The sequence below is a fragment of the Callionymus lyra genome, chromosome 1 (assembly GCF_982586985.1).
Source record: "Callionymus lyra chromosome 1, fCalLyr1.hap1.1, whole genome shotgun sequence".
Lineage (NCBI taxonomy): Eukaryota > Metazoa > Chordata > Actinopteri > Syngnathiformes > Callionymidae > Callionymus > Callionymus lyra.
Window position 1 is genome coordinate 21,113,961 of NC_141818.1, and position 12,897 is coordinate 21,126,857.

A 12,897-nucleotide genomic window follows, 5' to 3' on the forward strand; every position below is an offset into this window, starting at 1 on the left:
CTGTCTTTCGCAGGAAGTACTGCGAAAAGTTTTATGATCTCCCGTTCATTTCGTGAAAATGCCAAGAAGGTAGTGTTGGGAGTGTTAAAATGATTTGAAATGACTCTCAATTTCATGATCAGTCTTTTTTTTTGACACACTACATTTTTTATGATACTATGGGGAAGGAATAAAACAAATGGTAAAAATGCATGAAACCATTGTAGCAATGAAAACAGAATGAAATAATAAAAAGAAAAACATTTATCATGTTTATTTCATTAAGTGCAAATAAATAAAAAAATATTCTTTTGTTTTGGTAGAGTTGGCTATAATTTATTAAGTTGCAAGTTGACTCCTCTCCACTTCTACATTTTGATGTCACAAATGAATGCTACACCCATGTCAATGGGCAGCTGGCTTGACTTACATCAATTATTTATTATAATAGTAGTAAATGAGGAAAGGGGGCTTTACTAACCTGCAAGAACTCATCATGAATGTTTTAAAGTATTGTACCCGGTTCTGGCATTTCACTAGCAGTACACAATGCAACATCATATACTGTATTTGACAACCCTACTTACAATACAACTATGATATTGTTGTGTGTTGAATTCCAGACTTGTCACCATATGTGTATCTTAAGTAAAAATGTACTTCTTGTAATGTAGTATCATCACATCCATGTAAACTACCCTTACCTTTAATAAACAATTTGCATTTTATATTTAAAATACCTGCAGTCCATGAAAGACCTGTAATACAAGAACATAGTCCAGTGCTTTTGAACTACACAACCACAATAGAATTTCACAGCCACTTAACATCAGCCTCTAATAAATAGGACGTCCATTCAGAGTCGTGTAGCGGGGAAACATGGTGTGAGCTTGTTTGTGTGTTCTTGTACCACTAAGCACATGAAGGCTGGTGTGAAAGATGAGGAGGCAGGAAGGAGGAGAGAGGTGGATCAGTAATAGGCAGAACTAAGTTAATAGCCCTCCTCCAAGAGCTACATGCCCGCCGGCACTGCTAGGATAATTAAATTAGGCTCCGGCTCGGCACCAGCGACTTCTTGGGACTCGTCCTGGTCCCCGCAGGTGACGTGGGAGATGGCTGCCTGTGTTTAACATCAGACGGAAACGCGACTCCGGGCTCGTCACCGCTGACATGTAATCTCAGTGACAAATAAGGAGACACTGTTTTGATCTGGGAATTGTTGGCCTGTCACGACAAGTCGACAGATCCAAACTCAATGAAGGAAGATCATAAATGTTTTCACCTTTTTACCCTGAGGCTAAATAAGTCTAACAATGTGAACAGAAACACTTAAAATTATTTACTTTTAAACAATTAAACTTTACATATTTAATGACGCCTATTACACTATAAAACATTCACAGTTAAATCAGTATTTATTCTTTTAAAGATAGTTTACAGAATCAGAATTTAATGTTTTTTGTTCAGTAAGTTCTATTTAAGTTTCTATTTAAAATTAAGTTACATTTTAAATACATGCATTGTAAGGCCAAAAAACACTGCATTAACAATAAGTCTCGAAATGAAAACACTACTAGTAATTCAATCATTAATCATGTTGTGACCTGAGCTTTAAAGAAGCAGATTTGTAATCATCAGTTATTATTTATTAAAATAATTCATGTTACATGTGATTGTTTATGCGAAAACTTCTTTGTGAAATGCTAATGGAGATTCAAAGACTCTAATGTGCTGACTGACTGGACACTGGTGAGGAACGTGCATTAATTCTTGTTTTCTCAAGGGTATTTATTTATTTTACTTCAACACAATGTTGATTAATTGATTTAATTATACACTGTGGGTTTATAAAGTGTCCCCTCACGTAGTTATATTCTATTGTTATATTATATAATTTGAACTCATGAAATGATAAATATTTTCACTGAAAAATGGAAAAGAATTAAAACAGTGAAGTGAAGTGAAACTGGAAAAATATACAGACATTGATTTCCCTCCCATCTTTGATGAGGTGACAACTTTCATCGATCAAATCTATGGATTTCTCTATCAATCTAAAGAAATGTAGCAGGTGGTGTGATTAAAATATTTAGCATCAGCTGCTGTTGCAACATGAAGATTCTCCCGCGACCACATCCGACAAGCTGGCAGGTTTCAGCCAAATCCACTGGACCTGATCGGACCGCAGTGGTCTGGAAATGGCAGGAAACAGGATGAAGATGGTCATTTACACGACACCTTGTCATCTCAGATAAAACACGATCCGTGTTGCTGTCGATTTGATGGATCACAGTCGTGACAATAGGAAGGCAGTCAGGTCGCCTCTGGCATATGTGGAGGGAGAGCAGCAGGGATCCTGCAGGTGATTTAGGGTGAAGCGACGAGGAGAAAACCAGGAGAAAGTTGGCGTGACTGAATCTTAACATGTTGTCAGGTGAGTGTCATACCTGCGGCACTTAAATGATGAAAGCTATAGCTTGTTTTCTTGGTCTTATGGTACATGTTTTCCTTCATTTTGAACTACCTGACAACCAATTGATAATAAGTAAAATCTCCCTGACGAAAATATTTTAATCCGTAAAGGGAAAAAAAAGGAAAAAAATTGAATAATCTTTCTCTTTTCATGAAAAATATTTTTCCACAAAACATGTCCTTGTGGAATTTTAAAATGTAGTGTTGTAGTGAGTGACATTGTTGTCTTGAAGAAAACATGTTTCTTTTTTTTTGAGGGAAGGAGTCAGATCGAAGAAAGGCCAACAAGTAGGAAAAGTTCAGCTACCAGTGCATGTTTCTGGCCCTGACCATGAAGTTTCTGTTTCAGTTGAAAATGCTGAGCATTCAAATTAGACAGTCTTGCAGTCGAGGGCACAGGAGGTGATTTTAGATGCCTTTCTGTAAATGCACACCTACCGTAGCACCATCCAGGTTTATTTAGAATCATTAAATTAACTGGGTTAAGTAACATAGTTTGCTTTTTAATTAGTGTTCTACAGACGATCATTTTGCTTTTTATTTTTCAAATGTGGAGCAGCAGCACGAAAAGAAGCACCGAGCACATCTGGCAACCTCAGAGGCTAAATGAATAAAGCAACCATCCCTTAATAAACATGGCAAAACATTCTTTTAATGGCAAGTTTCACAGCTGCTCCTAAGAATCAAGCACACTTTGAAGCACGGCACACAAGGCCAGTCCTCTGAATTTGCTATGCATCCCCTCCCATCTTTTTGGTAACACTTTTTCAAAAGTGTTTGAGTAAACACTTTTCAGCAGAAGAACTGGGATCAGTAACGTAACCAGCAGAGTCAACTATATGTTTTGATATAAAATTGAATCATCCGTTTATGATTTAATATCTCGCTCTACTCAAGAAAGTCTTGTCAAGCCTAAACGTGGTTATGATAAGATTCCTCGTCTTGCTAACCTCATTTATTAAAATGCAATTTGTTATGAGAACCCACACCAGTCCGACACGCAAATCATTTTTCTGTTGTTGCATCGCTCAAGCGCAAGACTCAATAAAAATGTACTGCGGTGGATTCACAGAGAAACATCGCAGCCTCAAAGAAGATTGTCACATAATTCTATCACGCCATAGTCCTTGTTTCAAAACTCTATTCTTCTACTTTCATAACTGTCTTCCCCTGCAGGCATGACAAATGGACTGACAGAACAAGATCAAGGATATATGATTTATACCTAATCTGTGTCTGGCATTTATCTTACCGATAACCTGAGGCAGGCTCTTTAAAGAAGTGACTTTGTTCAACTGGGAGTCAACCTGCATTATCTCTCTGGCTGGGGAATGTTTTGGATTCTTTGGAAAATCCGTAATAAAAGGTAAAGTAAGGAATAGGGTAAAATCATGAGTTTCAACCAACCATAATCAACATGCTATTTCTTCTAGTTTATGTCAATAACAAATCTTTATTTAAACCACTATCAAATACATCATATGTTGGTTGGCAATAGAATAAGTTAACCCATTATTAGACATATATACAGTATATTTATATATACAGTATATAGAAGTGATTGTTCATTCAAAATACAAAATCTTGTTTATTAACATTTCGCTTCGTATTTCATTACAACTTAAAGCGCAGCAGAGTATTTTCATTACATGTAGCCCAAATGTAAACACGGGAGTCAACAGTTTATGTTCCCCCTTATCTTATTTATTCTTTGTCGTTCTCCACTTCAGCTTCGCTGCCTCGTGTTTGTTGACCAAAGCTTTTCTAGTCGCGACGTCAACTGACACTAATGACACTCTGTAGTCATCAAGATGTCAACCTGTCGCTTGACAACCAGTGTTTGCTGTGTTAATGTCGAAGTGTTGACAGCAACATTTATTTTGAGTTTCTCTCACGTGTCAATTCACAAGAACCTTTTACTTAAGCAGGGGAAGCATTAAAGGTAAATCTGAATCATATAATCTATTGAATTCCTTTGATCAGACAATATATAACCCTCAATATTCCTTGGTATATAATAAAGAATATTATTAAAATTATTGTTATTGTTACATTAAAGAGATAGAGATTTAAAAAAGAAATATACCATTTTGTCACATAGGGTTAAGTTATTGAGTAAGACAAAAAAAAAAAATTATTACAAAATACAAATAGTAAGACAGTAAACTCGGAGTAATAATAAGAAATAACAATATATTAACACATACAGTACACTTAGAGAAATAATATAAACATAATCTATGAACTACACAACATATGTTAGACTATTATGTTGAAGTCTTTAGCCATAAATATATAAATTACGTGATATTTAACTCAACCTTTAATAGCATACATTTAAGTGTTTTTTTCTTTAGAAAAGTTTAATGCAAAATGTAAAGGAATTCTAAGTTGAACTGTTTAGTAGTAAGTTTTATAAAAAAATATATATATATTGGAAATTAAATGTAATTTAATCATTAAAAAGATGTTAATTCAATTCTTGGTATTGGCTTAACTTGTATGACATTTTCTCAGATTATATACATATATATATATATATATATATATATATATATATATATATACAATAAATAAACACTATGAGTGGGATGAATTGAAAAAGGTCATAAGTCATTGTGTTAAACTTAATTAAAAATATATATTTCAATGGTTTTGTACTTAAAATCTGTCTAGAATCAAGTGTCAGCTTTAAAATGCAAATTTTTGGAAAACTCTTGAAAGTAGTAAATGAGTAATAGTTGAAAATTATTATCCTGACACCACGTCAGACTAGTGTTACAGCATGAGTGTGACCACAGAGCAGACCTTACCTCAGCGTCCTCCACCAGCATCTTCAGTGACGCACAGCGAGCCTGCAGCCTCGTCACCAGCTGTAACCGCAGGCAGAGCTGCGCTGTCTGGACGCGTAATGTGACAGAGACGGATGGAAGTCAGGGGAAGCACTCACATATGAAAATGCCACGATAACAAAGTATGCAAATTAGCCTAATGAGATTTCCCTGTTATTAATTTCACGGTGGACGAAAGTGCTTCTCTCCGCAGACAACAGAAGGACTGCAGTTATTTTTAGCTCGGCTCGGTCCAGAGAGACGTCCCGATCCTGTGTGTGGCCATCTTGATCGAGGAAATGTTGACCGCCTGGAAAAATGTACAGGATTTGTTTAAAGGAGCGATTGCTCTGGTCTGTTACAGTAGACCAGCCTCACAGACCAACTAGTGTGTGTGTGTGTGTGTGTGTGTGTGTGTGTGTGTGTGTGTGTGTTTGTGTGTGTGTGTGTGTGTGTGCCAACAGTGCAGTGTTGCAGTTTACGTATTCATGGCCAAGAAGCAGAGAGGAGTTTAAACACTGTAGCCTCCAGCTGTTGTTCCCGAGGACGCACATGTTTAGAAGTGGCTCGCTTTAAATGTTGCAGAAGGGGTGAAACAAGTCAGCGCGCCAAGGAATTAGTGTCAGTTGTGCAGTTTCTTGGCTTCATAGTTGCTATTTGCAGATCCCTCTTCAACTTGCTTTGAACCTGCAGGCCCTAGTCAACGATGGTCCGGTGACCCGTTTAGACCAGTAAGAGAACACAGATTGGTATATGTTGTTTTTTTTAATCACAGAAAATTGGCCAAAGTGAGATTTCTTCTTTTTATCTGTTAGAACCGGGAGAAACGGCGTTGAAGGTTCTTAAATATCACAGTAGAGCAGCCAGATCGGAAAGATAGTTTCCAGCCCAAGCCCAATAGAAAACCTGTCCAAGAGAATAAGAGATCATCCCTGTACCCTTCTCCCACCAAGTCAAGAGCCTCGGCGTCATACTGGACAACACCCTCTCATTTGCACCCCATATTCAAAACATCACCCGGACCGCATTCTTCCACCTCCGCAACATCTCCAGACTCCGCCCATCACTGACCCAATCTAGCACTGAAATCCTGGTCCACTCATTTGTCACATCACGCATCGACTACTGCAACGCCCTTCTCACCGGACTCCCCACCAAACTCATCAACAGACTGCAGATCATTCAGAACTCAGCCGCCCGGATCATCACCCGCACCAAATCATCTGACCACATCACCCCTGTTCTCATCCAACTCCACTGGCTCCCGGTTCAATACCGCATCCACTACAAAAATCTTCTCCTCACCTACAAAGCTCTCCACAACCTAGCCCCCACTTACCTCCGCGACCTTCTCCATGACTACACTCCCTCCCGTTCCCTCCGCTCCTCCTCTGCTGGACTGTTAATCACCCCCACGTCACACCTCAGCACGATGGGTGCCTGAGCCTTCAGCTGCTCGGCACCAAAACTCTGGGACTCCCTCCCACCACACATAAGACAGTCAGACTCCATCACAACATTCACATCTCGACTTAAAACCCACCTGTTCAAACTGGCACATTCCCTATGAACCAGACACTCTGCACTGCACTTTTATCTCGATCTTTGTTTGTTCTGTTTTTATTGATGCTATGATCTGTCACTCCTGTTTTGTAAGGTGACCTTGGGTGACCTGAAAGGCGCCGCCATACAAATAAAATGTATTATTATTATTATTATTATCCTAAACTAAACCTCCATTATGCAAAAGTCAACAATGAGACGCAATAAAGCTTCTAATGGGCACGTTGTCTGCTAATGTTACCGTCCCATATGTTGGTGTAAATGTAGCTATCATGCGCTGCATTGTGTTTTTAAATCACCTTTTTAATACCTTACAAGAGCATTATCAGTGAAGCAGACACAAGGAAAAAAGTGCAGGCTGGTGAAGTATTTAAAGTGGGGCTCTCAGTACATTTTCCCCCTTTGTAGCGCCTTTAATCTAATCACTTGAAGTTAATGATGGATAATAATGTTTAATTATGCTCCTTGTTTCATTCCAAATTAAAACATATTTTTATTATACTCCAGAATAAACCAAATCATTAACAAACTAAAAACCAACCTATCGTCTGGGCTAGAGCAATAGAGATACTTTCTACCAAATTATCAAATTTTTGAATATATATTTAAGAAAATTATGTATTTCTAAACTAACAAACTATCTTATTAATAAAATGCCAGGAGCGGGACTTGAACCGACAAATTTTCACGTCCTCAAACTTCTAGGTTTAGACCGCACAGGTGATAAATGTAATGCAGAAAAGGAAGGATATACAGAGCTCGGTGTCTCCTCCAGCATTCTAAGCCTATAGCAGCTAAGGTAAACAGAAAGATTCAGGCAAAGCCCGAGTATGTCCTAATTATAGGCTTTATCGAAAAGTAAGGTTTTAAGATTGTTTTTAAACATAGAGAGGGTGTTTGTACTCCGGACTGAAGCCGGTAGTTGGTTCCACAGCAGAGGAGCTGGAAAATTGAAGGCCCTGGCTCCAAATCTACATTTAGAGATTTGTGGAATAACTAAAAGATCAGATTTTAGGGATTGTAAGGTCCTAGGGGGTTTGGATTAGATCTTTAATGAAGTTTGGTGCTAGCTATTTCTTAGTTCTTCAGATACTTGCCCAGATGCTACCCTAGATGCTATAAGAATGTTAACTGGAACACAATTAGACATTTACCTTAGCTACATTAGCATGTATAGCCGTTTATTAGCTATTTTATCCTTCTTTTTTACATAGCACTTAGTAAGCCTTTGATAGTCATTTAGAAATAATATAAAAAGAAATACTAGCCCTTTGGTATAGTTGAGTCGTGCATTACATTAAATAACAATCAGGCTTTCATTTCAGTGATTACTTTTTATGTCTTTTATGCTCGCACAACTATAAAATAATATAACTATATTTGGTTTCTGAATTATTTTTCTCTTCTTCATGCTTCAAGGAATGTGGACAAAAAAAATGCTCAGAAGTTCCAGCAGCTTCTTTCATGTTAATATTGGTTCAGAACAGGAGCGATTAAGTTCAAGGGCTGTATGGGCTGTTAGTGTTATTCAAACAAGCTTAATATTTCATGTAAACACATTCTTCTTTGTTTAATATAAAAGCAACAAAGGCCAGGGTAAATTCAATGACCAAGATATGTAGAGGTTGGGGTTCAATTCCGGCTTCATAAATTACCATTTTGTCACCTCTCTACAAGACTTTATTAAAGTTGATTTTAAAAGCATAGTCTGATCCACTGCCTGTCACCCCCTCCTGTAGGAACACTTTGGAATCTGTCGTCCTATGAACCCCTGAAGATGGTCATCATCAATCACGGCCTGCAGACCATGACCAACGAGGTCATCATCCCACACTCGGGCTGGGAGCACGAACCCAACGAGGACTCCAAGCCCCGGGATGCTGAGTGGACCACCGTCTTCAAGAACACGTCCGGCTGCCTCAGGTACACTTGTGCTGCGTCAGCATGTCTGATGGGGGGATGACAAAATGGATAGATATCGTTCGAGGAAGACTTTTTCTATTGCCTCAAACAGGACAGAAGTGTTACTATAATAAGAAAATATTACTTGGTTAGATCATTACAAAGGTTTACTGTACAATACTATTGCAGTTAATACTGAGTCAGCAGAAGTTAGAGCATTTGAATTAGTCATAAATATTTAGAGAGAGAAGTTAAGCCCCGTATTTATAATTAAAAAAGTTTTGTAATATTAAAATTGAAACTAGTTAGACTCGTATTTAAATCATTCAACATTCAGTAATCAAGTGTTTTAATATTCATGAAACAATTGCATGAGTTATTTAAAGGTGAAGTCAATGAACCTTCTGTCCAGAAATATCTACGATGCAGCCTCAGCTCGTAACTTACTCACACACGGGTAAGAAGTAAAAAAGCACACATTCTTTGGGGGTCCATAAATTTCACGCAGAGCCTAAAATCCGAGTTGCTCTCTGAATGTCACACTTGTCCACTGCACCTGGTGTCAGTGGGGTCACCACAGTTGTCCTCTCCATAAAACCAAGTATGCTCCTTGAAAATGACTCTCCAAAAATAAACTGGACTCACATGTTTGACCCTTTAGCCTTTAGGGTTATTTCATCAAAAAACTATTGATGTATTAAAACTATAAAGATGAACATCTTTTTTTGAAGTACATGTTAAAATATATTGTACTAAAGAGACCATTTGATTAAGCTTTACGAAACAGAATGAGTTTTTATTGAACACCAGATGGCGCTTTCTACTCTAAAATCTATTGCTTCAGAAATCAATTCTATTGAAACTATCTGTGTGTATTGGCAATAATCTGGTAATACGATACATATCACGATACAGGACTACAATATGAATATAAATTATGATATATTGCGATAGTGTAGGATATATTTGTAGTATTGTCAGAGAACTTGACTGTGGTGTTGCTGAGTTTACACACCGCATGACTCTTGGCAAAGTCGCAACTGCTTTCATTTGTTTTGAAACCCATATTTCCTCAAACATCAGCTTTATAAGCTGCTGGACTCAACTGTATCCTCTCGTCCTAAGTTACCACAGGGATCTCACTGGATGTTAGTTTGTTTCTTGCAGCTGCAGATGACATAATGACTGCCAGAAGTTGAATTTCAACACAAATATTTAAAAAAAACACCATCAATATTTGCATTTTAATTGTAACAAATAATAATAATTATTTTACACACATTTACTAGTCTGGTTGGTCCAAAAGTAATCCAATCTCTAATGAAATGACAAAACCGAAAAACACTGTGGGTTACTCCAGATAGCTCAGGATGGTCATTTTGAGCGAGACATTTTTTATTTTATTTGATCAATTTAGTAACCTAGTTTCAATGTCAGGAGTGAGCTGCTAGAGGTATTAATGTTTAATGAAATAATAGAAAGAATGTTCTCTCCAGCTCACAGAAAAGCTCTCAGACTCCCTATGAAAACGACAAGCCTACAGATTTGTGTCCACATAGATTTCATGTCACTTAAGTTCCCTTGAAAATCCATTTGGCTTGAAACAACCTCCCATGACCTTGTTTAAGCTGCGTTTTTTCGTAATGAGCAGAATTAGCTGAGATCCAAACAAGTTCCAATTAACTGATCACTCAAATTAAGTCTCTAGCTTGTTAAAGCTGAATGAAGCTTAATTGAACACTCAGTGGAAATCTCGGTCTTGTGACAACAGCACGGCTGATTTAGTTTGTCTGTTTACGCTCGTCTCTGCCTTGGTAAGGACACAGTAGCGTCATATGCTGGAGAAACAAAACACTTAGTGAATGTTCAATATGGTTTAGGGATTATTTAAAGCTTTGTCCAGTTCATCTGTCACACTTAATACTTCAATATAACATCTAATTAACATGAATTAATTATGGGTTATATATATATATATATAATTTACAAGAACATGTTTGAACTTAATTCTGTTTTGAGGTGAAATTTTATGGTAGGGATTAAATATACTATGCAATTGTGAGTATTCTACTCTGCTTTAGTCCAATTGATAAATAAGTAGATCATTTGAATGTTAATGATCTAAGTATTCTACTTTAAAAAATATCTTAATTAATGATCAAGCATGTTCTTTGTCTGTTTATTTTGTATACAAAACACAAACTGTTAGTAACCAGGATAGTGTATTGGAAAGAAACGGAGGTTATATACAGGGGAACAACACAAAAAATACACCATGAGCATCTGCATGTAAATTGTAAATAAAACAATTTTTACACATGTTATTGAAATATAAACATTAAATAACTATAATAAATAATAAAACAATATTGCTTTATCAATATTTTCTTACACCCCTGTTAATTGCACAATATATATATATATATAAAAAAATGGTATTTTGGTTCTTGCCCGTGGTCATTGGCAAAATGTCACTCCGTATTCTTTGTTCTAAAATAAAACCTTAAATTTCAATTCTTGCTTAGCATTTAAGATTGGTTTATACCAAAATATTAGAAATGATGAGCTCAAAAAATGTGTATTATTTGGCTGTAGTTTTGCACTGCTGTTATGAACTAAAGTTGAAACCATCAGAATTTTTCTTATTAACTTCCAAGTTTCCACAAATACATTTTCTAGCATCACTGTTGAATCTGTCACTCTGGCTCCATCTCAGAGTGACACACCCGTGAGATGTGAGTGTGTCCGGGCCAGCTGTGCCTAAGCGTCCAAGTCGGTCTCGCCTCTGATCTGCAGTAGATCTTCATGCGTCCGCTCACTGCTCTAACATCAACAGCCAAATCTTCCTAATCAGCTCGGATTGATTCACCGCTCCATGTGTTCCTGTTTATTCTGCAGCGAGGTCTTCAGAGAATCTTGGATTTGAAGATCTGTCCGTAATCGAGTAGCCTCCAAACATCTGCATGTAACTTATTAGAAAAGCTAACTTAGTTTAATTTCAACGCTAATGTTGAAACTTCTGGCAGATGCTGGCGACTCTTGCAACATATGGAAATGTGTCTTCTTCCAGCTGCACGTCAACGACCAGTCTGGTTACATCACCACAAAATTAGGGGAAAAGCGTTAACTGGAATTAAGATAGAAAATCATTCATATTTCTCCATATTCTAGTTGTGTGTATTAATATGTGGAACCTCAACTATTCCACACAAATGCTTTATTGTGTTGGTCTTGTTCAAATGTTGCAACATTTCTCCAAGTCACTGCTCAGACCGTGGAGACCAGCGTTGCTAACGATGATGTGCCGCCATGGCAACTGTAACCAGCGCTCAGTTGCCTGGACGCCAGGAAAGAAATGCTGATACTGTGGAGAAATTGTTAACTCGGCCGAGAGAAGATGATGATTACACTACATTAAATCTTGATGGATGTCTTATCTTGTCCTCTACAGGGATACAGGCTATCATGTGCTATCATTGCACATGTAGCGAGTTCTTTACATTTCTAAGTTTGTCATTAAACAGTCAATGCTATTTACATAAATGAAGTGTTGCTGTTTTTTGCTTAAATTCTAGATTTATCCAGAGTGGATATTTACACTAGATAAGTCCCGCTATGATACTGATGTTTCAGCTGCAGATTCTGATTTTTTTTTGGGGAGATAGATGGCATCAGGTCATGTGATTGGACGGATACAGTTTTTACCTGCGCTTTCAGTGTCGTCACGCTGCCGTAAAACAAACTATGCGCACTGTACGACCACTGATGATTGACAGGACCCCCACTCCACATTGGAACTCGTCTGGCAAATCCCTTCATACACACAAACTATGTTTCCCAAAAATAATGCTGAAAAAACGTAACTCATTCTTGAACAATTGACAAAGTTAAGACTCAAACTCATACTAAGTGTAATAGTATCAAAGGAAATCCAAAATATATGATTATAATTAATTATTTAGGGACAGTTACATTGTCCTTTTGGTACTATTTAACCAAGCGTTTAAAAAGTACCAGTTACATAGTTGTTACAAGTAATTAATTTCATAATTGGCTGATGAAGCTTCATGAAGAAGTTTTTTTTTCTATTCTCTGCAGGTAAAGAAAACTGTGAGGTTTCAATAGAATAGCTGTTCAAAACAATAGATTA

The 12,897-nt window shown here is 37.2% G+C and overlaps 1 protein-coding gene across 5 annotated transcripts in view; it reads left to right on the forward strand.

Moving 5' to 3' along the window:
• arvcfb (ARVCF delta catenin family member b) overlaps positions 1–12,897 on the forward strand; it is a 187,688-nt gene that overhangs the window by 132,824 nt on the left and 41,967 nt on the right. For all 5 annotated transcript variants that reach the window (XM_087796753.1, XM_087796718.1, XM_087796726.1 and 2 more), the window contains one exon: positions 8,585–8,768. In XM_087796753.1, coding sequence (XP_087652879.1) covers positions 8,585–8,768 — 184 coding nt within the window. The remainder of the gene's footprint in view (positions 1–8,584; positions 8,769–12,897) is intronic.